Source organism: Petromyzon marinus, chromosome 43, assembly GCF_048934315.1.
Source record: "Petromyzon marinus isolate PM22_M1 ecotype Great Lakes invasive population chromosome 43, UKy_Petmar_22M1.pri1.0, whole genome shotgun sequence".
Classification (NCBI taxonomy): Eukaryota; Metazoa; Chordata; class Hyperoartia; order Petromyzontiformes; family Petromyzontidae; genus Petromyzon; species Petromyzon marinus.
In genome coordinates, this window is record NC_133709.1 from 10,564,774 (window position 1) to 10,590,455 (window position 25,682).

A 25,682-nucleotide genomic window follows, 5' to 3' on the forward strand; every position below is an offset into this window, starting at 1 on the left:
GTCGCCTACGTCATTCCGTCAGCGTCGTGACGTCATCACGCACGTGAACTCTTGGCACGAGGTCGCGTACGTCATTGCGTCGCTTACGTCATTCCGTCAGCGTCGCGACGTCATCACGCACGTGAAACTCTCGGCACGAGGTCGCGTACGTCATCGCGTCGCTTACGTCATTCCGTCAGCGTTGCAACGTCATCACGCACGTAAACTCTGCACGAGGTCGCGTACGTCATTACGTCGGTCCTGCGCCGTGACGTCACCACGCACGTAAACTCGGAAGAGCAATTACGGAATTCCCCTTCCCCGCGTCGCACGCAGCAAGCAGCGACAACAACAACAACCACGAGCAGCAGCAGGAGGAGTATAAATTAGAACTAAGAAGTCGTCGCAAGAGGAGCCGACGTTCCACCCGCCGCCATGGGAGCCGCGATTGGCATCTGTTCCATTGCGAGCTGGGTGAGTTGAGATTTTAGTGTTATTTTTTTGTTGTTTGTTTGTTTTATGAGCGGGCGGCAGGCAGGGCGGACGCGCTCATCACGGCCAGCTCCCTCGCGCTCATTGTCACCCTCCTCGTCGTCCTCGTCGTAATAATCGTCGGCAGCCATGGTCAATCCGCTGCTGTATGAACAAGGCCTCCCTCGTCCACGCCACCCGCCTCTGCCGCGCCCTCCCCAGTGCGGGGGTTTACGGGAGGCCTTCCTCCAGGGAGCCGCATGACTCGGCGTCCCGAAGGGTCCCCCTCGCCGGCCTCGTCTGAGGGGTGGAGGGCTTCTTGAACGTCTCGCCTCTTAATGGTGGTGGTCCACGAGGAGGCATTTGACGGTGTTCGTGGTGGCCGCGTTTCAAGACGTGTGTCCCCTGATAGCGAGGTGTTTTGGGTAAGATCGCCTCGATGTAAATGCGTCTTTAAACCCGCCACAGACAATTGAGTAAATTAACAACAAATAATGGCCACGTTTCAGATTAAAAAAAAAAAAATCTGCAATATTTTATACGGGAGGAATCCGATGAGCTATAAAGCGTCCTTTCACGTGTCCGGGAGTGAGGGGCACGGGGTAAGGACGTTACAGCAACAAACTGTACAAAAACACGATGGCCCTCGTATTCGGAATGCGTGTATTTTTAGTCATTGATTCATTATCTCTGAATCTATACGAGTCGGTGGGTCTCTATCTAAGCCACTGGTGACCAGGCTGAGACCCTCCCCTGTACCATTGGAACTGTACCATTGAAACTAATTTCAATGGTACAGTATATTTTTCAAGTAGTGGCACCCCAAACTTTCGCAGCTCTTATAAATTCCCTTTTCACACCATCAATAGGTAAACTCCCCCCCGCGCCAAACGGCAAGTCCACCCGCATGTACACCACCTCTATGATAAGTCGGCCAATCAAATTCTAATTTTTATGCTAATTGCTTTGTCAAGGCACCTTGTTTACTCGCACACAGCTTAAAGGTCCGCGTTCTGAGCGTGGCTGTGTTTCACTCCAGCGCTGTCCTCGAGACAGCCTGATCCCTTCACCTGATGAAGGCCGCTTGTGTTGTGGCCGAAACGTCGTGATTTTTGTTGTTTTATTTTTTTACCTACGTGACTTTACCGAATAGAACCAAAGAGTACAGGGCTGAGACCATCAACTCGCTGCACTTCGAGAATACGGTCTAATCACAAGTTCTAGTGTTTTCGGGTCATTGAGTTCGCATGTAATAGGATGAAACTTGGCGCGGGTCCTATCATTTGCCATTTCGCAAATACTTACGGGGATATTTTTAGACACAACAGCAAGGAATAGGGCCACCGGTGTTAGGTGTTTTTTTTTTGGACGCTACATCGGCCATGGATAATAGGATTGGCGGACAATAGGAGGGACGGATAATAGGGACGTGTGTAAGAGGAGTTCTGTGGTTAGTTGGAGACGGGGCTCATAATGGCCTAATGCTGTCTGTACCTGCCTTGTGTCCTCTCGCGCCCTCCCTGGCCCCCCTCCCTGGCCCCCCTCCCTGGCCCCCTCCCTGGCCCCCGTCCCTCGCCCCCCTCCCTCGCCCCCCGTCCCTCGCCCCCCCGTCCCTCGCCCACCCGTCCCTCGCCCCCCCTCCCTCGCCCCCCCTCCCTCGCCCCCCTCCCCGACCCCCTTATTGCCCCCTTCACTCTCCCCCTCACTCGCCCTCCTTATTGCCCCCCTCCCCGCCCCCCTCCCCGCCCCCCTCTCCCGCCTCCCTCGCCCCCCTCCCTCGCCCCCCTCCCCGCCCCCCTTATTGCCCCCCTCACTCGCCCCCCTCCCTCGCCCCCCTCCCTCGCCCCCCTCCCCGCCCCCCTTATTGCCCCCCTCACTGGCCCCCTCCTCGCCCCCCTCCCTCGCCCCCCTCCCTCGCCCCCCTCCCCGCCCCCCTTATTGCCCCCCTCACTCGCCCCCCTCCCTCGCTCCCCCTCACTCGCCCCCTCCCTTGCCCCCCTCCTCGCCGCCCTCTCTCGCCCCCCTCCCTCCCTCCCCCCTCCTCGCCCCCACAGATCCCGTGCCTGTGTGGCCGTGCGTCCTGCTTGCTGTGCAGCTGCTGCCCCAGCGGCCGCACGTCGACGGTGACGCGCCTCGTCTACGCCTTCTTCCTGCTGCTTGGTACCATCATGGCGGCCGTGATGCTGGCACCGGGGCTCGAGAATCAGCTCAAGAAGGTATGTGACTGCGTGCGCGTGTGTTACTGTGGGGAGCGGTAGTGTAGTGGTTAGCGCGCTGCGCTACGAACCCCGGGGACCGGAGTTTTAGTCCCGCTCGTGGCCGACACCATTTACGATTATACCCGAGCCGGGCCTAGGTCGACTCAAAGGAGTACCTGGTGAGGTGTGTAAACATCGCCACTAGGGAGACTAAGGCCACCGGGCGTGGTGTTGTCCACACCACCCTTTCGTGTGCCGTGCCGGCCTTCATAGGTGCTGCTCGCTATAAACAGCACTTGGGTCAACAGCCTGTTAAAGGACATTTGAGGATCCTTGTCTTTCAAATTAAATCGTCGGTACATTCGGTGTCTCCGCTATCATTCACGTAGCGCAAGGCCGCAGCCTGCAGTAGTTTCAGCATCGGGTGGATGATGTTGCATTGTATTCCCCACGTGAGTATATTGCCACTCATAGTGCGCGTGTGTGTGTGTGCGCGCTTGCCCATCTCTTCCCCCTCTTCCTGCCCTCTGCCTGCCCCCCCCCCGACACCGGCAACACGCAGGTGCCAGCGCTGTGCCATGGCGGCGCCGGCACGCAGGTGCCCGGCGTGCACGGCTACGTGAACTGTGACGCGCTCGTGGGATACGAGGCCGTGTACCGCGTGTGCTTCTCGCTCTCCGTCTTCTTCCTGCTGCTGTCGATCATCACCATCAACGTGAAGACGAGCCGCGACCCTCGCGCCTACCTGCACAACGGGTCCGTGGCGGGAGACACGCGCCGCGGCCGAGCAATCGTTGTGTGGATCATGGCGAACGGTCCTCATAGCGGCGCCCGTAGCCGGGGGCGGTGCGGTGGCCCTCATGCCTGTGACCCGGCACCGTGTAGGCAGCCGGTACCCTAGCTCTGCCTAGGAGAAGATGCCGCACCGATAATGGGTTTCCTCCGGAGTACCTGGAGAAAACGCACGTGTGGGAGGGGGGATATACCAATCCCATACAGACGGAATAGATGGATTCCACATTTTCCAATGCCGCTTGCTCCTGGCGAGCCAGGGTTCGGCTCCTCCTCAACGCTGCTTTTTGTGTTTAGTCTGTTGTCCTTCCCCCGCCACCTCCGGTTTGCACGGTTGGTTACATGCGGCAAGAAAGAAGTTCAGACATTCATACACTGCTCACGGGAAGGGAGTTTCACATCTGTGTGTGATCCACCAACCCTCTCTGCCTCCTCCACAGTGCTGGGTTACAGGCCACGGGTAGCGTAGCCATCGCCACTCGGTTTATCGCCATTAGCCAAATGATATTAGTCCGCACCCTGTCGCACTGCCTTTTCCTGGCGAGCCAGGAGTACTGTTCCTCCTTGGCGCCCACCCACGGGAAGGGATTCTCACACCATTTGTTGCGGTGATCCTCCAGCCCCTCGCTGCTGCCTCCGGCACGGTGCCGGTGGATTGCAGGCAGCGTAGCCACCGCCATCCGGCTGAAGAATTACCGTTTACCCCCCACCGCAACGGAATGACAGGGACGGACAGAGCCGGCGCACGTGAATTTTTGCAGCCGTCGTCGGAGAGAGCGTTGAAAATACACAGCAGTTTCCCCCCCCCCCCCACTTACGCCGTCTGTTCTTCTGCAGGTTTTGGCTGCTCAAATTCCTCCTGCTCGTCGGCATCTTGGTCGGGTCCTTCTTCATCCCTAAAGGCGGCTTCACCACCGGTGAGTGGCTAAGAGGGTTGAACCCTTCGCAACAAACCACGACAGGAAGTCCTCTGTTTACGTCGCCCCCTATTTACGTCGCCTCCGCTAGAACATCGCCCAATGAGTTAGGGAAGGTAAAGAAGGGGCGCCGCGGTGGCTAGGAGATGTTAACTCCCTCGCCTGGTATATAGAGGGTCGCGAGTTCGATCCCGACCCTTGATGCCTGATGTATATTTGGAGTTTGCGCATGTCTGTCTCTCACCGTGGTCGCGTGGATTTTAGGTTTTTATCCTCCACGTTTAGAATCGAGATCACGCGTTTAGAGTATTTGGCGGCTGCTAGAAATTGCCACATAATGATGGGCCACTTCATTGAGCCTATAATTTGTGTATGGCCTGGTCGCTTCTTCAGTGGGCCTCACCTGGTAAAAATAAAAAAAAAGTGGCAGTATGGTGAACTTCGATTTAAACTGCATTGATTCGCTATACCACGGCGCCCCCTAGTGGGCTATCACCCCTCGGTGTTTGTCAACTTCGGCACGTATGTGTACTATGTTGAATTTGTTTCACGCCGTACGTAGCCAACCGGAGGTGCATGGAAAGGACAAGCTAATCCCAAAAAGCAGCTCTAAATAAATGAGTTTTCAACCGAAATTTAAAAGTGCGTAGCTCTCGTGGTTTCCTAATACCCATACTGGATACTGTGCGACCTTCTCTCCTGCAGCCCATCTCTGGAGAGTACTCTTATTACATTATATATTTAAACTGGTTCTATCATATCTTTTGAGTATCCTTTTTTTAATTGTATTTTGGTACCTAATATTTTCGTCTACAAAATTTTGACCACAAAATTACTCCCGGGAACATACACTAAATGTAACGGTAGAATGGGTTTCGATTGACGTTGTTTCGCCTGACGTCACATTTTCCAAGGACGCATCCCAAAAGTAAACGGAGGACTTGCTCTGGTGTGGGCGTATGTTTATTATCGTCGCCGTTGGTTATTTCGTTCAACCAGGACGAGAACTCTGGGATCATTCTCATTTTCGAGAGTAAATGACTTCTACCCCTTCGAAACGTAACGGTACCGCCCATCAATAAAGTGGTAGCATTGTAACTTTGTCTCTCCTCCCACCGCCTCCCACCATTCCCCCACCGCCCGCCACCCCCCCCCCCCCACCGCCCGCCCACCCCCCTCCCGGTGACACCCTCCCCCAGCGTGGTTTTACGTCGGCATGGTCGGAGCGTTCTGCTTCATCCTCATGCAGCTCATCCTCCTGGTGGACTTTGCCCACTCCTGGAACGAGTCCTGGATCGAGAGGATGGAGGAGGGAAACTCACGCTGTTGGTATGCGGGTAAGTCGATCGCGCCCGCTCGCTCACCTGCCCGCTCGCTCGCTCACCTGCCCGTCCGCTCACCCGCTCGCTCACCCGCCCACTCTCGCACCCGCCCGCTCGCTCACCTGCCCATCCGCTCACCCACTCGCTCACCCGCCCGCTCGCTCACCCGCCCGCTCGCTCACCCTGCCCGCTCGCTCACCCTGCCCGCTCACCCTGCCCGTTCGCTCACCCTTCCCACTCGCTCACTCGCCTACCTGCCATCCTGCTCTGACGCTCACTCCTTCACTAGTTCATCCACTAGCCCATTTACCCGCTTACCTGTCCACTTTACCTCGCTCCTGCTTACCCACTCACCTGCTCACCTCTTCACCCACTTTCCCACTAATGCATTCACCCATTCACCTGCTTGCTCACCTTCCCGTTCACCGGCTCGCCCACTTCTGTTTACCCTCTCACCCGCCTGCCCATTCCTCCGCTCGCCAACTCGCCAACTCGCCCACCTGCTCGTCATTCCTTTGCTTACCCGCTCACCAACCAGCCCCCATTCGGCGCGCACGGTGAACGCTATAGACCATAACGCGCAGCGCGTGTGCGACCTGACGCGGGGGTGGTGATGGGGGGGGGGCGGTGACTGGCATGGTGCCGTAACTGGCGCGAGTGGGCGCCCCCCCTCGCAGCGCTCATGACGGTGACGGTGCTGGGCTACGCCGTGTCGCTCGTGGCCGTGGTGCTCTTCTTCCTGTTCTACGCCGGCCACGAGAGCTGCGTCGCCAACAAGGCCTTCGTCTCCGTCAACATGCTGCTCTGCCTCGCCATCTCCATCACCTCCGTGCTGCCCAAGATCCAGGCACGTGGTGTCACACACGCTCACGCTCGCGCGCGCACGCTCGCGCACACTCACGCGTGCCCACATGCACATACAAAAAAAACAAAGACAAAGATCCCCCATATAGCCTTAACAGACTGTAGGGGCAAGTGCTGTTAGCGAGCACCTATGAAGGCCGGAACGGTACACGAGGGGGTGGGTGGCCAGCACCACGCCCGACCGCCTTTGTCTCCCCAGTGGCGATATTTACACACCGCACCAGGTACTCATTTTGAGGCTGAGTCGACCTAGGGGAGGCCTGGGACCGGTTCAGATAATCGTCACTAGTGTTGGCCGTGAGCGGGAATCGAACTCGGGTCGCCAGGTTCATAGCGCAGCGCGCTAACCGCTACACTATCGCTCCCCAACATGCACATACACGCACGTGTGCTCATACATGCACGCTCGCACACGCTCGCACACGCTCGCACACGCTCGCGCACACACGTTCGCACGGTGTCCCGATCCAGTACAATTATTGTTATTCTTTCAGTACAGAAAGTCAGTCCGGGAAGTCGTTCTGCCCTCCTGGATCGTTGCTTCTGACTTTCCTCTGCATCTCGCTATAAATTAAACGGGCAGTACTGAAGGCAGCAAAATGTGTGGACTCATGTACATCCTTACGGGATGGAGTGTTTTACCCGTCGCACGCGCGGGTTTCTCTCCGGCTGGTCCGTTTCCTCCCACATACAAATGCTCGCCGTTAATTGACCGATAACGCCTTAATAGCCGGAGGACCGCAGAGCTTGGGCAATCGTTGGTAGCGCCGGCTCCTCGCCACCGCATGGTGGCTGTCTCCCTCCTCGTCTGCGGTTCCTCCTGGCGCCTCTGGGAGTCGCACTCTCTACGAGAGCAATGAGCGAGGACTGTGTGATGGAACGGTACAAGTTAACATTGTTATTACGTCTGACGCAATCTCAAACGAAACATCCTGTCCGATTGTCACGCTTTGTGAGCACCCGCTGCGGTGTGTAAACAATCGGCGCTGGGGTGACGAAGGCTGCCGCACGTGGTCCTGGTCACCCCAACCCGCTCTTGCGTGCGTCTCGCAGAGGGCTGAGTGAGCGATTGGTTATTAATTGTCGAGAGCATTACTTTTTTCACGGTCTTCACCCAACTCCTGTCCGTATGAGGCCCAAAAGCACCAAGCGTCCAGCCACAAACAGCACCGTTGACGGTGCTTTAGACGAGAGGTTAAACCCCCTCCTTGTTAAGTGGAGCAAGGTTACGAGGGACCAAACACGATGACGCCATCCACGCCTGACCCTGGGCTTCTCCTCGGTCAACTCGGCCTGAAATAAAATGGGTACCTGCTGACCTGCTGCGGTGTGTAAATCGTCGACACCGGGGAAACACACAAAGGGCGGCCGGGCGCTGTGTGGTGCTGCCCCCCGTCATTTTCTTCAAGGCTATACGGGGGATCTTTGTCTTTGTGCGCAGTGGCGGGGCACGGTGGGGAGCGGCAGTGCGGCGGCTATCGCGCCGCGCCACCAACCCGGCGGGCCGAGTTCGATACCCGCTCACGGCCAATGTCACTGACGATTATCTGAACCGGTCCTGGGCCTTACCCCTCGGCTGACCCCGGCTCAAAAGGACATGCACCTGGTGCGGTGTGTAAACAGTATCAGCCCTGAGCATGGTGGTTGTGGCCATGCCACCCTGTCGTGCGCCGTGCGGGCCTCCATAGGTGCTGCTGCTTGTGAGCAGCACTTGTCGCAAGGGGTTACACGGGGGGGGCCTCTCTCTTTGTCTTTGTAGGAGGGGCAGCCCCGTTCGGGCCTGCTGCAGTCCTCCATCATCACCCTCTACACCATGTACCTCACCTGGTCGGCGATGAGCAGTGAGCCAGGTACCCATTGCGAACGATGCGCGAAATTGTTAACGTGTACGCTTTATTTATTTGACGTGCCCCACATTGGTCTCCCTCGCCGTGGTCACGTGGAATTATATATATTTTTTTATCCGGGTCCTCCGGTTTTTCCCTCATCATTTTTGAAACGTGCATTTTAGTTTATTTCGGATTATTTTGCTGCGATAAATTTCCACGTGATGATAAGCCGCTTCGTTGAGCTACCATTTGTGGCCAGGTCGCTTCTGAAAAATAAGTTAGTAGCTCAGTGGGCTTTACCTGGTAAGATAAACATATTCTTAGCTCTTTCGGTAAAGTCACGTTGAAGGGAAACAATAAAACAATAAAATATATATAAAACAATAAAAATTCTCACGACGTTTCGACCATAACACAAACGGTCGTCATCACCTGATGACCTGATGATGACCGTTTGTGTTATGGTCGAAACGTCGTGAGAATTTTTATTGTTTTATATATGTTTTATTGTTTCCCTTCAACGTGACTTTACCGAAAGAGCTAAGAATATGAATTACTGCCGTCACAAAAGCTTTAAATCAAAAGATAAACATTGTTTAGTTAAATTTCCTTTTTTAAGTGTTTACTTTTTCCTATATTTTGCACTTGGTGTTTTTGTCGCGTTTGTTGTGTCGTAACATTGTGACCCCGTGCCCCGACAGGACATCTGTGAAAAAGAGCTTTACAGCTCGTTGGATTCCTTCTCCCGTTTAAATAACGATCCTGATTCGGCCGTTGAAATCTCTCGAGGAACGAGACCGTGCACGACTTGCATTTACATTTTTCCTCCCCGCGCAGAGCGCACCTGCAACCCGAGCCTCATGTCGCTGATGACGACCATCGCGGGGGGCGCGGGGGGCCACGTGAACGCCACGACCCCGGCCCCCACGACCTCCGCCGTGCCGCAGTCGCCGCAGTGGTGGGACGCGCAGAGCATCGTCGGCCTGGTCGTCTACCTGCTGTGCGTCCTCTACTCCAGGTGAGCCGAGACACCGCCCGCTGCTCACCCTGGCTGTGGTGGTGGTGGTGGTGGTGATGCTGGTGGTAGTGCTGCTGGTGGTGCTGGAGTTGGTAGTGCTGATAGTGGTGCTGATGGTGGTGGTGATGCTGATGGTAATGGGAGGTGGTGCTGGTGATGCTGATGGTGGTGTTAGTGGTGGTGGTGCTGATGGTGCTGATGGTAGTGTTGGTGGTGGTGTTAGTGCTGGTGGGTGGTGTTGTTGGTGGTGCTGGTGGTCCTAATAGGAGGTGGTGCTGCTCGTGGAGGTGCTGTTGATAATAGTGGTGGTATTTTTTATTTAAAGTTTTCGTGACTGCACGGATTCATATTCTTTGTTCTTTCGGTAAAGTCACGTAGAAGGGAAACAATAAAATAATAAAAATATAAAACCATATTCTCACGACGTTTCGACTGCAACACAAGCAATCATCATTAGATTTTCTTGCTGTGGTTTTCACACCTGATGATGATTGCTTGTGTTGCAGTCGAAACGTCGTGATAATTTTATTTTATATTTTTATTATTTTATTGTTTCCCTTCTACGTGACTTTACCGAAAGGACCAATAATATGTGGTGGTGTTTATGGAGGTAGTGGCAGTAATTGAGATGGAGGTGCTACTGGTAATGAAGGTGGTAGTGGTGCTGGTGGTCTTAATAGAGATGGTGGTGATCATGTCTGTTTGTATTTCCACCTCTCACATTTTTTGCCTCCATCTCTATCTCTCACATTGCTCCCCGTCTTGCTCTCTCTCTCTCTCTCACCATCCTTCCCCGTCTCCCCATCTCTCTCCCCGTCTCTGCCTGCGTCCCCCCCCCCCTCCCCAGCATCCGCACGTCGAGCCACAGCCAGGTGGGGCGGCTGACGCTGTCGGGAGACGAGTCGGTGCTGGTGAACGAGGGCGGCGCCGCGGACGATGGCGTCGCCGTCAAGTCGGGGAGCGGGTCGGAGGGCGAGGAGGGCGACGAGGAGAGTGGCGCGGTGCGTCGAGCCCAAGACAACGAGGCCGGCGGTGTCACCTACAGCTACTGCTTCTTCCACTTCCTGATGTGCCTCGCTTCGCTCTACATCATGATGACGCTCACCAACTGGTACCGGTGAGCGCTCCGCCAGCACCGCTGCCGTTCCGCCGTGCACGTCCGAGCCGAGCCGGGCCGGGAGGCGCCACGTTGGGGTTTTTCCCCTTTACTTACCGGTGAGGTACGCGAGCCGTGGTGTGGAGACCGCGGTGCAGGTGACGCGGCAGTGACGCCGTGTCCTCACCGCGTACCGATTCACGTCAAGCGCGGTGAATGAGTGGAGACGCGCGGTGCAGGTGACGCGGTAGTGACACTGTGACCTCGCCACGTACCAACTGTCAACCACCCGTGGTGAACGAGTGGAGAAGCGGTGTAGGGTGACATGGTAGTGACGCTGTGTCCTCACCACGTACCGACTGACGTCACGCGTGGTGAACTAGTCATAAAGGCCCAGCCCTGGCCCTGCTGGGCCCCGAGCCAGATTCATCCGTCTTGTGAGACCAGCAGCAGCAGCAGCATATGACGGTTTGGAGCCTGGCTTGACTCTCCTCCATCTCTCCCCGCTTCCCATACCTATCTCTGTCTGTGTCTCTGTTTATCCCCTCCATCTCTCTCCCCTTCCTCTCCACACCCCCCCTCCCCCCCCCCCCCACTGTGCCTCTACCAGGCCGGACGTGGACGGCAAGACGATGGTGACGTCCTGGCCGTCCGTCTGGGTCAAAATCTCCAGCAGCTGGATCTGCCTGGGTCTCTACACCTGGACCCTCATCGCCCCGCTCATTCTGTCCGACCGCGAGTTCGACTGATGGGTCATCGGGTCACCGGGTGCGCCACCAGGTCACTGGGTCACGGGCTGTACCCGGGGTCAGCACCGATGCTTTTCACGCGCACACAAACGTACACGCACGTACATACACGTACACGCACACACATGCACGCGTACACACGCGCGCGCACATGCAAGGCTAGGGTGGCCAGCTCCTTCGTCTCCCCAGTGGCGATGTTTGTGCACATCGCCACTGGGTACTCATTTGAGGCTGGGTCGACCTCGGGGAGGCCCACGACCGGTTCAGATAATCGTCACCGGTGTTGGTGGCAGTGAGCGGGAATCGATCTTCTGTCGCCGGGTTCGTAGCGCAGCCTTGCACTAACCACTACACTACCACTCGACGCACGTGCACGCACACACACGCGCTCACATATTCACATGCTCACTCGCGCACACACGTCTCCCTGCACCAAGGGGCTTTTTTTGTTTGTGGCTGGGTGTGTAGCGTTTCGGCAGGTTTCAGAGAGGGACGTTGGATATTCCACATTCCTATGGCAGGAAAGATTTTGTCCAAAAGCTTAAGCCGCTTGTGTATACTACCAGCATCGTCGTGAAAGGAAGGAGCCATGGTCAATCCACTGCTGGCTGAAGGCTTCCCCGGTTGACCGCCGCCAACCTGCGGTTCTCGTACCCGCACACAAACACGGCGACACACACACACACGTTAACGTACGTTCGTGCGGCCCTCGTCATAGGAATGTGGAATTTTCACCACTGGCTCTGCGCCACTGGATAGAGATTAGCGCATTTTGTTTGTGCGTGGAAACGCAGTGAATATTTTTCTACGTGGTGAGTGCGCACGCACGCCGCACCGCACCTCCGACTAGCACGGTTGGCTACGTACGGTGCGAAAGAAGTTCAACATACGTAAACACACACACGGGCACACACGCAGTATATACCAGGGGTGGCGAAACCATGCCCCCCTGATCACTTCATATACCACTGCTTCGAGACACAGCTTATTATTAACTTTGAAATATAACTTTAGTTGACACGTGGGGGGGAGGGGGAGGGGGGGAAATCTGAGGAAGCAACCGCGGATTTCTAAACTTTTTCAATAGACAGGACCGTAACTTTGATTCGATACGAGGGGAGAAAATCTGCGGAAGCGTCTAGAGCGCCGTCCCAGTGGCACTCGCGCTCGGGCGGCAGAAGCCAAGCAATGGTTGGTCGCACTTGGGGCACGCTTCCGCAGATCTCTACAGCCAACCGGCTTCAACAAAACCGGGGGTGGACTATGACAACCCCAGTGTGGCTCTTGGCCCTAGGAGGTTCGGAGGCTCGGGAGGTTTGACCACCCGGTAGTGGTGGTGGTGGTGGCCGGCACTGGGCATCGGCAACTCCCCAAGTAAGAGCTAAGGTGGTGGTGGTCACCGAGTGGTGGTTGAAGGGGGGGGGGGGGGTTCCATTGCATATTAAATAACAGGTGGTGTGTAAAATGAGCTCAAATAAAAAATGCTAATTAAAAAAAAGTTTCTCTTGCACGTTCTGTATCTCGCTGGTCATCACAGCGCATCTCTCTATTTTTCTCTTAGACGCGCTACATCTCTCATCTCTCTCGTGTCGACGTCTGTCTTCGCTTGCCTTCATTTCTCTCTCTGTGCTCGTTCTCACTCACGTGTCTCTGTCTTGGCTGTGTCTCTCAGCTTGTCATCTCACCATAGATCTCCTTGTCTACGTGTCTCTGACTTCGCCCCACGTTTGTCTCCTCTCTTAAATCCCTTTCATCTCACTGGGCGTTTATACACTTAAGGGGGCAGGGGGGAGGGGTGGGCGTGGGGGTAACCTCCTTAATTGATTTATGCTTAGACCCCCCTCCCACCCACGATGAGCCAACACCACCACTACTATGCACCACCCCTGGTCTGTACCCTGCACACAATGCTATCCGCCCTGTTGCATGTGCATTGCGTTGTTATAATCACGCTTGGGGAGTTGGTAATTGGTGGACGCGGCGGGATGACGATGGTGTGCCGTCTACTTACGAACGAGTTAGGTTCCAGAGGTCTTGTTCGTAAGTCGATTTGTTCACAAGTCCAACTTTACTCCCGTCGATTCAGAAACGTGTTGTACGGCGTGTACACTAAACACGGGGGGGGGGGATGGCTTTAAAAGTTTTATAATCTCCTGTAGATGTAGATGCCACTGGTTCTTCACGTTCTGTAGATGTAGATGCCACTGGTTCTTCACGTTCTGCAGATGTAGATGCCGCTGGTTCTTCACGTTCTGTAGATGTAGATGCCACTGGTTCTTCACGTTCTGCAGATGTAGATGCCACTGGTTCTTCACGTTCTGTAGATGTAGATGCCACTGGTTCTTCACGTTCTTGCAGATGTAGATGCCACTGGTTCTTCACGTTCTGTAGATGTAGATGCCACTGGTTCTTCACGTTCTTGCAGATGTAGATGCCACTGGTTCTTCACGTTCTTGCAGATGTAGATGCCACTGGTTCTTCACGTTCTGTAGATGTAGATGCCACTGGTTCTTCACGTTCTGTAGATGTAGATGCCACTGGTTCTTCACGTACTGCAGATGTAGATGCCACTGGTTCTAAACGTTATGTAGATGTAGATGCCACTGGTTCTTCACGTTCTGTAGATGTAGATGCCACTGGTTCTTCACGTTCTTGCAGATGCCACTGGTTCTTCACGTTCTGCAGATGTAGATGCCACTGGTTCTTCACGTTCTGAAGATGTAGATGCCACTGGTTCTTCACGTTCTACAGATGTAGATGCCACTGGTTCTTCACGTTCTGCAGATGTAGATGCCACTGGTTCTTCACGTTCTGCAGATGTAGATGTCACTGGTTCTTCACGTACTGCAGATGTAGATGCCACTGGTTCTAAACGTTATGTAGATGTAGATGCCACTGGTTCTTCACGTTCTGTAGATGTAGATGCCACTGGTTCTTCACGTTCTTGCAGATGCCACTGGTTCTTCACGTTCTGCAGATGTAGATGCCACTGGTTCTTCACGTTCTGTAGATGTAGATGCCACTGGTTCTTCACGTTCTGTAGATGTAGATACCACCGCCGCCATCTATTGCACGGCGGTTGAACTTACGACTCTTAGTCCGAACAGGCAACTGGACATACGGACGGGTTTGTTCGTGTCTCTCAAAGTTCGTAAGTCGAATTTTGTGAGTACATGACTGCCTGTACTTGCACCACTCCTTGTCTGTACCCTGTACACGATGCTATCCGCTGTTTTGTTGTGTGTGCATTGCTTTGTTATGATCACTTGGGGAGTTCTTAGTAATCGGTGGGTACGGCGAGTTGACGACGCTGTGCTGTCACGAGTACTTCGTCGTCCCGGTGCGGTACAGGAGCACGCTTTGAATACAATGCTGATTTCGGAAAGTAAAATAAAGTGTTCGCTGTTCATCGCCGTGCGAGTTTGTAAAAGGGGTGCGTGTGTGTGTGTGTGTGCCCGCGTGTGCGTACGTTTATGAGCGGCCCGAGTTCGATTCCCGCTCACGGCCAACACCAGTGACGATTATCTGAACTGGTCCTGGGCCTCCCCTAGGTAGACTCGGCCTCAAATGAGTACCTGGTGCGGCGTGTAAACATCGTCACTGGGGAGACAAAGGCGGCCGGGCGTGGTGTTGGCCACCCACCCCCTCGTGTGCCGTTCCGGGCTCCATAGGTGCTCACTAACAGCACTTGCCCCAACAGTCTGGTACGGCTATACGGGGGATCTTTGTCTTTGTGAGGAAGGGGAGCGATGTGAGCTCCGAAACGCCACATCGCTGCTTCACGTTATCCGCTCCTCGCTCTCGTGGAAGGAGGACTCCCCGTAGGGAGAGGACTCTTGAGTCGGAAGACGACTCGGAGGGAGAGGAGAGAGAGGAGACGACTTGGAGGGGGAGAGAGGACGACTCTGGGAGAGAGGACGACTTGGAGGACGACTCGTAGAGACTCCTGAGGCACCAGGAGGATGAACCACAGACAAGTGGAAAGGCAGCAGCTGCTACATAGTGAGGCGGCGCTCCCAAAGGTCGCCCAAGCGCTGGCAGTCCTCTATTAAGGTGTTATCAGCCGATTAATGACGGGTGTTTATTATACGTGCGGGAGGAAATACACCTGCGGAAGACGGAAGCACTATCCCATACGCTATCCCATACGCTATCCCATAGACTATCCAATAGACAATCCCATAGGGCATAGACTATCCTAAACACTTTTTATACACTATCCCATACAGACGTAAACCTGTAGAGTCCACATTTTTGCTGTGCCACTTTCTCCTGGCGAGTCGCCAGGGTACGGCGGCTCCTCATTCTCCATGCCCACAGGAAAGGGAGAGTTTCACATCATCATCATAATGATCTGTGTGGTGATCCACCAACCCCTTGCTGCTGCCTCCAGAGTTCTGGGTCAGTCGCGTGCGCCACCCACCGCCTGGCTCGGTGCACGTGTTCCTGCTGCGGTGGGTAAACATCGGGAAGACAAAGGCGGCCGGGCGTGGTACTACCTCCACAAACCCTGTCCCCCGTTGACAACGTGCCGGCCTTCGTAGGCGCTCGCTAGCAGCACTTGCCCCCAAAAGTCTTGAGGCTATACGGGGGATATTTGTTGTCTGGGGTGTGTTCCACCAGGGTCTCGATATTCATCACCACGGCTCCGTGCCCCTTTTGGCTTTTTGGGGCGTCGCGGTGGCTATGAGATGTTAACTACCTCGCCTGGTATACAGGAGGTCGTGAGTTGGACCCCGACCCTGACGCCTGCTCTATATTTGGAGTCCGCGTGTCTCATCATCACCACGGTGGTTAGATGTTAACTACCTCGCCGGGTATACAGGAGGTCGTGAGTTGGACCCCGACGCCTGCTCTATATTTGGAGTCCGCGTGTCTCATCATCACGGTGGCTAGGAGATGTTAACTACCTCACAGGAGGTCGTGGGTTCGACCCCGACTCTGACGCCTGCTCTATATTTGGAGTCCACGTGTCTCATCATCACCACGGTGGCTAGGAGATGTTAACTACCTCGCCCCGTATACAGGAGGTCGTGAGTTCGACCCTGACGCCTGCTCTATATTTGGAGTCCGCGTGTCTCTCCCGCCTGTGGATTTTTCTCCGGGTCCCCCGGTTTTTTTTTTGTTCCCTCCACATTTAGAATCAAGGTCCACGCGTCCAGAGTATTTGGCTGCTACCATCAATTCCCACGTGGCTAAGCCACTTCCGTTGAGCTGTCATTTGCGATTCGCCAGGTCGCTTCTAAAAAACAAAACGAGCTACGCCGCTCAGCGGGCTGTGGTTTAGCTTGAACCTTGGACGGTGCGCTCACCACTGCGCCACCGTTCCCCATAAGAGACAAGACACACGACAGCCGGAACTCGGCACGACATGGCAAGGGACGTCACCGCAGCGCTCTTGCGCTCGGATCGTTGCACTCGAGGCCCGAACGGCACACGAGGAGGGTGGGTGGCCAGCACCACGCCCGTCCGCCTTTGTCTCCCCAGTGGCACTGGGTACTCGTTCGAGGCTGAGATAGACCGAGGGAATCGAACTCGGGTCGCCAGGTTCGGAGCGCAGCAGGCTGGCCGCTCCACCACCGCTTCTCACCTCACCTGCAGAGGTGCGCGCACACACACACAGGTACTGTACACACCGGTAGGGTGGTGCACGCACACACAGGTACTGTACACACCGGTAGGGTGGTGCACGCACACACACACACAGGTACTGTACACACCGGTAGGGTGGTGTGCACACACACACTGGTACTGTACACACCGGTAGGGTGGTGCACACACACACACACCGACCTGTATGTACACACACGGGTACACGCTTTCGCCTGTATAGGGCGCATACGCTCGCACCTGTAGGGGGACACACAGGTACACATACCCACCTGTATAAAGGCAAAGATTCCCCGTATAGTCTTAACAGACGGTTGGACCAAGTGCTGTGAGCGAGCCCTGATGAATGCCGGCACGGCACACGAGGAGGTGGGTGGCCAGCATACACGCACAGGTACACAGGCCTATAGAGTGGGACGCACAGACACGCTCTCACCTGTAGGGGCACACACACACACACTGCAGTACACATGCACACCTGCATCGGGACATAGGTACACTCATCTGTAGGGGGCGCGCATACACACACACAGGTACACACACACACAGGTACACACACAGGTACACACACAAACGCCTGTTCGACATCCACACAACTTCCTCGTGAAGTGCCGTACAGGCGAGCCGCGTGGGGTTTACCCGGCTGCCATCGTGAAGGGTAACCTTGGTGCGCCGATTAAACCCCATACGGTTGGCTCTCACCCAGTTGCTCGCCTCGAGCCGCCGTGCCCAGGTGAGTGTTTGCTCACAGGTGAGAGAGAGTGCGAGAGAGTGCGAGAGAGTGAGCGTCTCGCGTAAGCGATTTACCTTGCGCGAGAACGGGTCGCAATCAAACGCCCGAACCGCGACTACAACCCAAGCGTTGTCATCTGCAACTGCGCGTCGACCAAGGAGACGGTGGGTGGGTGGGGGAAGTCTCTCTTGTAAGTGAAGCTTCACATTCAAGATAGACCGTAACGCTCAGCCTAATGCTACTCGCGATTCTAACGTTGCACATACCCATAACTCTACCCCTGACTCTCTATCCTTCACGCTACCCTTGACTCTAATCTTGACTCTAGCCTACTCATGATTGTTGTTGCTTGCGCCTTGCTGCTATTGTTGACGCCGTGAGAGAGACGCTGACTTCATGCACGTACATCGAACTTCCGTACGCAGTCCAACCCGTGATTATGGCATTGTGCGCTGTGCCCCTTGACTCCTCGGAGTCGGCAAGAGGGTTAAGAGTCTGGGTTTTGGGGCTGTGGTGGGGGGGGGGTACAGAGATCAACTGCGATCATTGAGACGACTGCGATGATGCGATTCATGATGACGACGATGCTGACGACGACGATTGTAATACGTCTGCTTCTGAAGATCATTCTAATTGCTGATCGATATTGCTGCTCACGCCGATGATGTTCAGATTGGCGCTACTGATCTTAATGACGCTGCCGCTGCGGATACCGGTGATTATATTTCTCCTGGTACGAATGCTGCGTCTGCACTATCACGCTGCTGCCTGTAATGCTACTGATGATGACATTGTCGCAAAGCTGTCAACCTCTCGTCAGCGCCCCCTACCTTATTACAGACCAATTCAGATCGTATTGGTCACCCCCCGTGGCCCATTATAAATGTCAACGTTCATCCTACAAAGTCCCGTCGCATGGGAGAGAATCATAAAGCAAACATTTTTGGGACTCAATTTCCCTGCACAAGAATTCGAGTAAAGCTGCGACAGCGGTGTTGCCTCTACTGCTGATGATGTTGCTGCTGCTGCTCTTGGAACTGATCCTGATGTTACTGCTGCTGCTGCTGTTGCTGTGATTTCTGCGACCGATGATAGACATTTCAGTTGGGCCGTTCGCGTTGTTTCACTGGCACCCCTACGTTTCACTGGCACCCCTACGTTTCACTGGCACCCCTACGTTTCACTGGCACCCCTCTACGTGCGTTACTTAATAGTCTACTGCCTGTAAAGAGATGTGAGCCACCCAAGGCCCGTTTCGCCTTGGACTCTAGAGAGAGATTTTTTGATAAATCAGAGCCCGGATGTCTCCCGGCTTCGGCAACTTTACGCGGGGGGGGGGGGGCATCCCGATGAGTCGAGGAGCGGGCAGCAGCAGCAGCAGCATCATCACAAGTGTCATCGTCATCAGCAGTCGCATTACCAGTAACATCGTCATCAGCAGTCGCATTACCAGTAACATCATCAGCAGCAGCATCATTACCAGTAACATCATCAGCAGCACCAGCAGTACGATTGCCAGTAACATCATCATCATCAGCAGCAAGATTACTAGTAACATCATCAGCAGCAGTATCATTACCAGTAACATCATCAGCAGCAGTAACATTACCAGTAACATTATCATCAGCAACAGTATCATTACCAGTAACATCATCATCAGCAGCAGTATCATTACCAGTAACATCATCAGCAGCAGCAGTAACATTACCAGTAACATCATCATCAGCAGCAGTATCATTACCAGTAACATCATCATCAGCAGCAGTATCATTACCAGTAACATCATCATCATCAATCATTACCAGTAACATCATCATCAGCAGCAGTATCATTACCAGTAGCATCATTAGCAGCAGTAACATTACCGGTAACATCATCAGCAGCAGCAGCAGTATCATTACTAGTAACATCATCAGCAGCAGCAGTAACATTACTAGTAACATCATCAGCAGCAGTAACATTACTAGTAACATCATCAGCAGCAGCAGTAACATTACTAGTAACATCATCAGCAGCAGTAACATTACTAGTAACATCATCATCAGCAGCAGTATCATTACCAGTAACATCATCATCAGCAGCAGTATCATTACCAGTAACATCATCATCAGCAGCAGTATCATTACCAGTAACATCATCATCAGCAGCAGTAACATTACTAGTAACATCATCATCAGCAGCAGTAACATTACTAGTAACATCATCATCAGTAACATAGTGTAGCGGTTAGCGCGCTGCGCTATGAACCTGGCGGCCCGGGTTCGATTCTTGCTCACGGCCAACACCAGTGACGATTATCTGAACCGGTCCCGGGCCTCCCCTAGGTCGACTCAGCCTCAAATGAGTACCTGGTGCGGTGTGTAAACATTGCCACTAGGGGAGACAAAGGCGGTCGGGCGTGGTGCTGGCCACCCACCCCCTCGTGTACCGTTCCGGCCTTCATAGGTGCTCGCTAACAGCACTTGCCCCTACAGTCTGTTAAGGCTATATGGGGGATCTTTGAGTCCGCATCTGTGCGAGCCTGTGTGCCTCTGTGTGAGTCTCTGTATCTGTGTGAGTCTGTCTCTCTATGTGAGTCTCTCTGTTTGAGGCTGTGTCTGTATGTGAGTCTGTGCCTGTGTGTGTATCTCTGTGTGAGTCTCTCTGTTTGAGGCTATGTGTCTGTGTGTGAGTCTGTCTCTCTGTGTGAGGCTGTGTCTGTATGTGAGTCTGTGCCTGTGTGAGTATCTCTGTGTGAGTGTCTCTGTTTGAGGCTATGTGTCTGTGTGTGAGTCTGTGTCTTTGTGTCAGTCTGTGTCTCTGTGTGAGTGTCTCTGTGTGAGGCTGTGTGTATTTGTGTGAGTCTGTGTGTCTGTGTGAGTGTCTCTGTGTGAGGCTGTGAATTTGTGTGTGTCTGTGTGAGTGTCTCTGTGTGAGTGTCTCTGTGTGAGTGTCTCTGTGTGAGGCTGTGTATTTGTGTGAGTCCGTGTCTTTGTGTGAGTCAGTGTCTCTGTGTGAGTATCTCTTTGTGAGTCTGTGTGTCTGTGTGAGTGTCTCTGTGTGAGTGTCTCTGTGTGAGTGTCTCTGTGTGAGCCTGTGTATGTGTGTGAGTCTGTGTCTCTGTGTGAGTGTCTCTGTGTGAGGCTGTGTATTTGCGTGAGTGTCTCTGTGTGAGGCTGTGTCTGTATGAGTGTCTCTGTGTGAGGCTGTGTGTATTTGTGTGAGTCTGTGTGTCTGTGTGAGTGTCTCTGTGTGAGCGTCTCTGTGTGAGGCTGTGTATTTGTGTGAGGCTGTGTGTCTGTGTGAGTGTCTCTGTGTGAGGCTGTGAGTCTGTGTGTGAATCGGTGTCTGTGTGAGTGTCTCTGTGTGAGTCTGTGTCTCTGTGTGAGTGTCTCGGTGAGGCTGTGTGTCTGTGTGAGTGTCTCTGTGTGAGTGTCTCTGTGTGAGGCTGTGTGTATTTGTGTGAGTCTGTGTGTCTGTGTGAGTGTCTCTGTGTGAGGCTGTGAATTTGTGTGTGTCTGTGTGAGTGTCTCTGTGTGAGTGTCTCTGTGTGAGGCTGTGTATTTGTGTGAGTCCGTGTCTTTGTGTGAGTCAGTGTCTCTGTGTGAGTATCTCTTTGTGAGTCTGTGTGTCTGTGTGAGTGTCTCTGTGTGAGTCTGTGTGTCTGTGTGAGTGTCTCTGTGTGAGGCTGTGTATGTGTGTGAGTCTGTGTCTCTGTGTGAGTGTCTCTGTGTGAGGCTGTGTATTTGCGTGAGTGTCTCTGTGTGAGGCTGTGTCTGTATGAGTGTCTCTGTGTGAGGCTGTGTGTATTTGTGTGAGTCTGTGTGAGTGTCTCTGTCTTTGTGTGAGTCTGTGTCTCTGTGTGAGGCTGTGTATTTGTGTGAGTCTGTGTGTCTGTGTGAGTGTCTCTGTGTGAGCGTCTCTGTGTGAGGCTGTGTATTTGTGTGAGGCTGTGTGTCTGTGTGAGTGTCTCTGTGTGAGGCTGTGAGTCTGTGTGTGAGTCGGTGTCTGTGTGAGTGTCTCTGTGTGAGTCTGTGTCTCTGTGTGAGTGTCTCGGTGAGGCTGTGTGTCTGTGTGAGTGTCTCTGTGTGAGTGTCTCTGTGTGAGGCTGTGTATTTGTGTGAGTCTGTGTGAGTGTATCTGTGTGAGGCTGTGTGTCTCTGTGTGAGGCTGTGTATTTGTATGACTCTGTGTGTCTGTTGTATTCGTACTGTACGGAGCCAACCGTGCAAATCGGAGGTACGGGGTACGGACAAGAAACGCAACACAAAAATAAGTTCTAAAGAAATGAGTGTCAGTCTAGATGGTGATGATGATTTAAAAGTGCATAGCTCCAGTGGCTTCCTCATATCTGAAGAAAGAGCGTTCCAGACGGCCGCAGAGGCACATCTGAAAGCGCCGCGCGATGCAGTGGCCACCACCGTCTTTGTTCGTCTCGCCAAACCGCCATAGGAATGTGGAATGTCCATCACCGGCTCGGAGGGGGGGGGGGGGAGACCGGTCCCACCGGTGGGACCGGTCTCGCCCCCCGATGGTGGTGGGGGGGGTCCCGCCGGTCTCGTTCCTTCCTCTTCGATGCTCCCTGGACCGCCCTCGACCTCTTTTCAGCCGAGGGCTGCTCAAAATAGAAACGGAAACGGAGCTGAGCTCCCCCTCCCTACCCCCCCCGTACCTCTGATTTGCACGGTTGGCTCCGTAAGGTGCGAATACAACAGAGACACAGACTCACACAAATACACATCCTCACACAAATACACTCACACAGAGACACTCACACAGACACACAGTCATACAAATACACACAGCCTCATACAGAGACATTCACACAGACACACAGACTCACACAGAGACACAGCCTCACACAGAGACACTCACACAGAGACACTCACACAAAGACACACAGACTCACACAGAGACACTCACACAGACACACAAACTCACACAAATACACACAGCCTCACACAGAGACACTCACACAGACACACAGACTCACACAGAGACACTCACACAGAGACAACGACTCACACAAAGACACACAGCCACACACAGAGACACTCACACAGAGATCCAGAGACTCACACAGAGTCACAGACTCACACAAAGACACAGCCTCACACAGAGACACTCACACAGAGAGACAGACTCACACAGAGATACAGAGACTCACACAGAGATACAGAGACTCACACAGCGATCCAGAGACTCACATAAACTCACACAGAGACACAAAGACTCACGCAGATACACAGACTCACACAGATGCACAACGATTCACACAGACACAAAGACTCACACAGATACAGAGACTCGCACAGACACAGACTCACACAGAGACACATACTCACACACAGACACATACTCACACAGACTCAGACAGAGATACAGACTCACACAGAGACACAGAGACTCACACAAACACATGGACTCAGAGATATTTACAGACTCATGCAAGACCCTCGGACTCACACAAGAGACTGATTACCACCCTTGTTATGGTACTGTAGATGTGTTAACTACTCACTGTTCGGTAACCTGCATTGCCACTGGGTATCAAAGGGGCAGTGCAGCATTACCTCTCTGTGTACATAACGGTTGGGGTCAGACGAGGTGAAGTGGATCGTAGCCACAGTTTGGTAAGAACCAATCAGACAGTTCCACGTGGGAATGTGGGATTGGTTACACCTGGCCACAAACGGGTATAAGAAGGGTGACCACGCAGAGCGCGGGGAGTTCTCTCCCTACATGAAGACCGAAGCCCGGGCTGAAGATAGCCAGGACCCTGGACCCAGCCTTCCAGCCCTTCTGAGGGCTAAGGCTTGGCGCATCCAGCGGTCAAGACCCGCTGGGCCAGCGGTGGGTCATATAGCCTCCCCTAGGTCCCAGCCGGAGGACTCTAGGATAGTGGTAGTTGTGTGAGTAAGTCCCGCCAAGATAGGAGGCTGTACCTCCTTAGGGTATCAAGAGACCTGTGTGTAGGTCCCGCTAAGTCCGGAGGCTGTACCTCCTTAGGTATCAAGAGATCTGTGTGTAGGTTCCGCTAAGTCCGGAGGCTGTACCTTATTAGGGTATCAAGAGACCTGTGTGTAGGTCCCACCAAGTCCAGAGGCTGTGCCTTCTTAGGGTATCGGGTGAGGGGACCGTAAACCCCTCTGTGTGTTAAGGACTGTGTAAAGAGAAGTATTACAATAAACAGAGCGTGCCTCATAAGAAGTTATTCGTCATTATAAACACTACAGTACTGTCGAAGGGCTGTTACTCCGAAATGTCGCCTATTATGTAATAACCAGCTTGTTTGCCCGTCCAAAGATGGGTGTACATTGCAGTAAATCTGAAATATTAAATAGAAACATTGTTCAGCTCGTGATAATTAATGCGGGGGGGGGGGGGGGGGGTGCAGCATGTGGAGTGACGTCACCCACTCATGGTTATTGTGGAGGGGTGCGGCATGTGGAGTGACGTCATCCGCTCATTATTGTGGAGGGGTGCGGCATGTGGAGTGACGGCACCCCCTCATGATTATTGTGGAGGGGTGCAGCATGTGGAGTGACGTCACCCCCTCATGGCTATTGTGGAGGGGTGCAGCATGTGGAGTGATGTCACCCGCTCATGGTTATTGTGGAGGGGTGCGGCATGTGGAGTGACATCATCTGCTCATGATTATTAATGAGGGGAGGAGTGCGGCATGTGGAGTGACGTCACCCCCTCATGGTTGTGGAGGGGTGCGGCATGTGGAGTGACGTCACCCGCTCATGGTTATTGTGGAGGGGTGCGGCATGTGGAGTGACGTCACCCCCTCATGATTATTAATGAGGGGAGGAGTGCGGCATGTGGAGTGACGTCACCCCCTCATGGTTATTGTGGAGGGGTGCAGCATGTGGAGTGCACGACCTTCTTGTGCGTTCGTGTAAATTTCCACGCGGGCATGAATATTAATGAGAGGGGGGCTCTTTTGCAGTGACGTCACGCACGGATGTAGCACTGTGCTGCGTATATTTATTTTCTGCGAAGAAACGTCATATTTGAAGCGACTTTGCCTAATAAATTATTTAATTCAGCTCGACCTTCCTCTGCGTTCGTGGAAAAATCCACCCACTAATGAATATTCATGAGGGGAGGGGGGGTGGGCCTCATGTGGAATTGACGTCACGCGGGGGGGTGGGCCTCACGTGGAGTGACGTCACGCGCGGGGGGGGGTGGGCCTCACGTGGAGTGACGTCACGCGCGGGACGGACAGACATTTCTGGGTGATTCCAGCCGGTAATGTTGTTACCAAGGCAACAAAGTGACTGGCGAGTTGTGTGATGAGAGTTGGTTTTGTCTTATCGTTGTAATTATGCGCTATGAGAAGGCAGGCGTGCAGTCCGTGTGTAGTCGCTGCTGGTTTATCCCAGGATGTTTCTGTAGCGCGTCGTCGCTTTAAGATGTTTCTCTGTTCATGTTTCTGTTTGTTGTGGTTGCACCCGAACTCAGGAGCCGCATGGCTCACAGGCCTACACCTAATAAATTAAACTTGAACTCGGCTACGAACCTGGCGACCCAAGTTCGATTCCCGCTCACTGCCAACGCCAGTGACGATTATCTGAACCGGACCGGGGCCTTTCACTAGGTTGACTCGGCCTCAAATGAGTAACCGGTGCGCTGGGGAGACAAAGGCGGCCGGGCGTGCTGCCAGCCACCCCCAACCAGCCTCGTGTGCCGTTCCGGCCTCGCTAACAGCACTTGCCCCAACAGTCTGTTACAGGCTACACTGGGGACCTTTGTCTTTGTAGGATGTAGCAGGCCACATTCCTCTTGCGTTCAAAGGCAAGAATAGTGGAACCACACCGGCATCTGTAGACCACGAAGGGCTGGCTAGCAGAGGACGCACAGGGGAGACGATGCCTCCGATAAGAGAGGTCAAAGGAAATAGCACGGCAGAGTCGCCTATGCGGAGTATCCGCACGAAACATTCGCCTAGCTGCACACAAACTCCACTCACTGTGTAGAACAGGGGGAGATCACACAAACTCCACTCACTCACTCTGTAGAACAGGGGGAGATCACACAAACTCCACTCACTCACTCTGTAGAACAGGGGGAGATCATACAAACTCCACTCACTCACTCTGTAGAACAGGGGGATATC

The 25,682-nt window shown here is 53.9% G+C and overlaps 2 protein-coding genes across 4 annotated transcripts in view; both read left to right on the top strand.

Moving 5' to 3' along the window:
- Nucleotides 1-237: 237 nt before the first annotated feature.
- On the top strand, nt 238-14,642 carry LOC116951371 (serine incorporator 1-like). The gene is made up of 10 exons (XM_032969902.2): nt 238-453; nt 2,505-2,666; nt 3,211-3,404; nt 4,278-4,357; nt 5,557-5,694; nt 6,357-6,526; nt 8,303-8,393; nt 9,210-9,390; nt 10,238-10,507; nt 11,097-14,642. The coding sequence occupies exons 1-10, from the start codon at nt 415-417 to the stop codon at nt 11,233-11,235; spliced, it is 1,464 nt and encodes a 487-aa protein (XP_032825793.1). The 5' UTR covers nt 238-414; the 3' UTR covers nt 11,236-14,642.
- Nucleotides 14,643-17,086: 2,444 nt separating this feature from the next.
- LOC116951372 (uncharacterized) overlaps nt 17,087-25,682 on the top strand; it is a 47,827-nt gene continuing 39,231 nt past the window's right edge. The window contains exon 1 of one of the 3 annotated variants that reach the window (XM_076073826.1): nt 17,087-17,214. The gene's annotated coding sequence lies outside the window, so the exon portion shown is untranslated. The other 2 variants (XM_032969905.2, XM_032969904.2) reach the window with 2 other exon arrangements.

Bases quoted from the DNA above. Each gene is read 5' to 3' on its own strand.
- LOC116951371 (XM_032969902.2), top strand. From the start codon at position 415: ATGGGAGCCGCGATTGGCATCTGTTCCATTGCGAGCTGG. The intron at 3,405-4,277 runs GTCCGTGGCGGG...GTTCTTCTGCAG, and splicing joins CGCGCCTACCTGCACAACGG to GTTTTGGCTGCTCAAATTCC. The intron at 8,394-9,209 runs GTACCCATTGCG...CTCCCCGCGCAG, and splicing joins GGCGATGAGCAGTGAGCCAG to AGCGCACCTGCAACCCGAGC.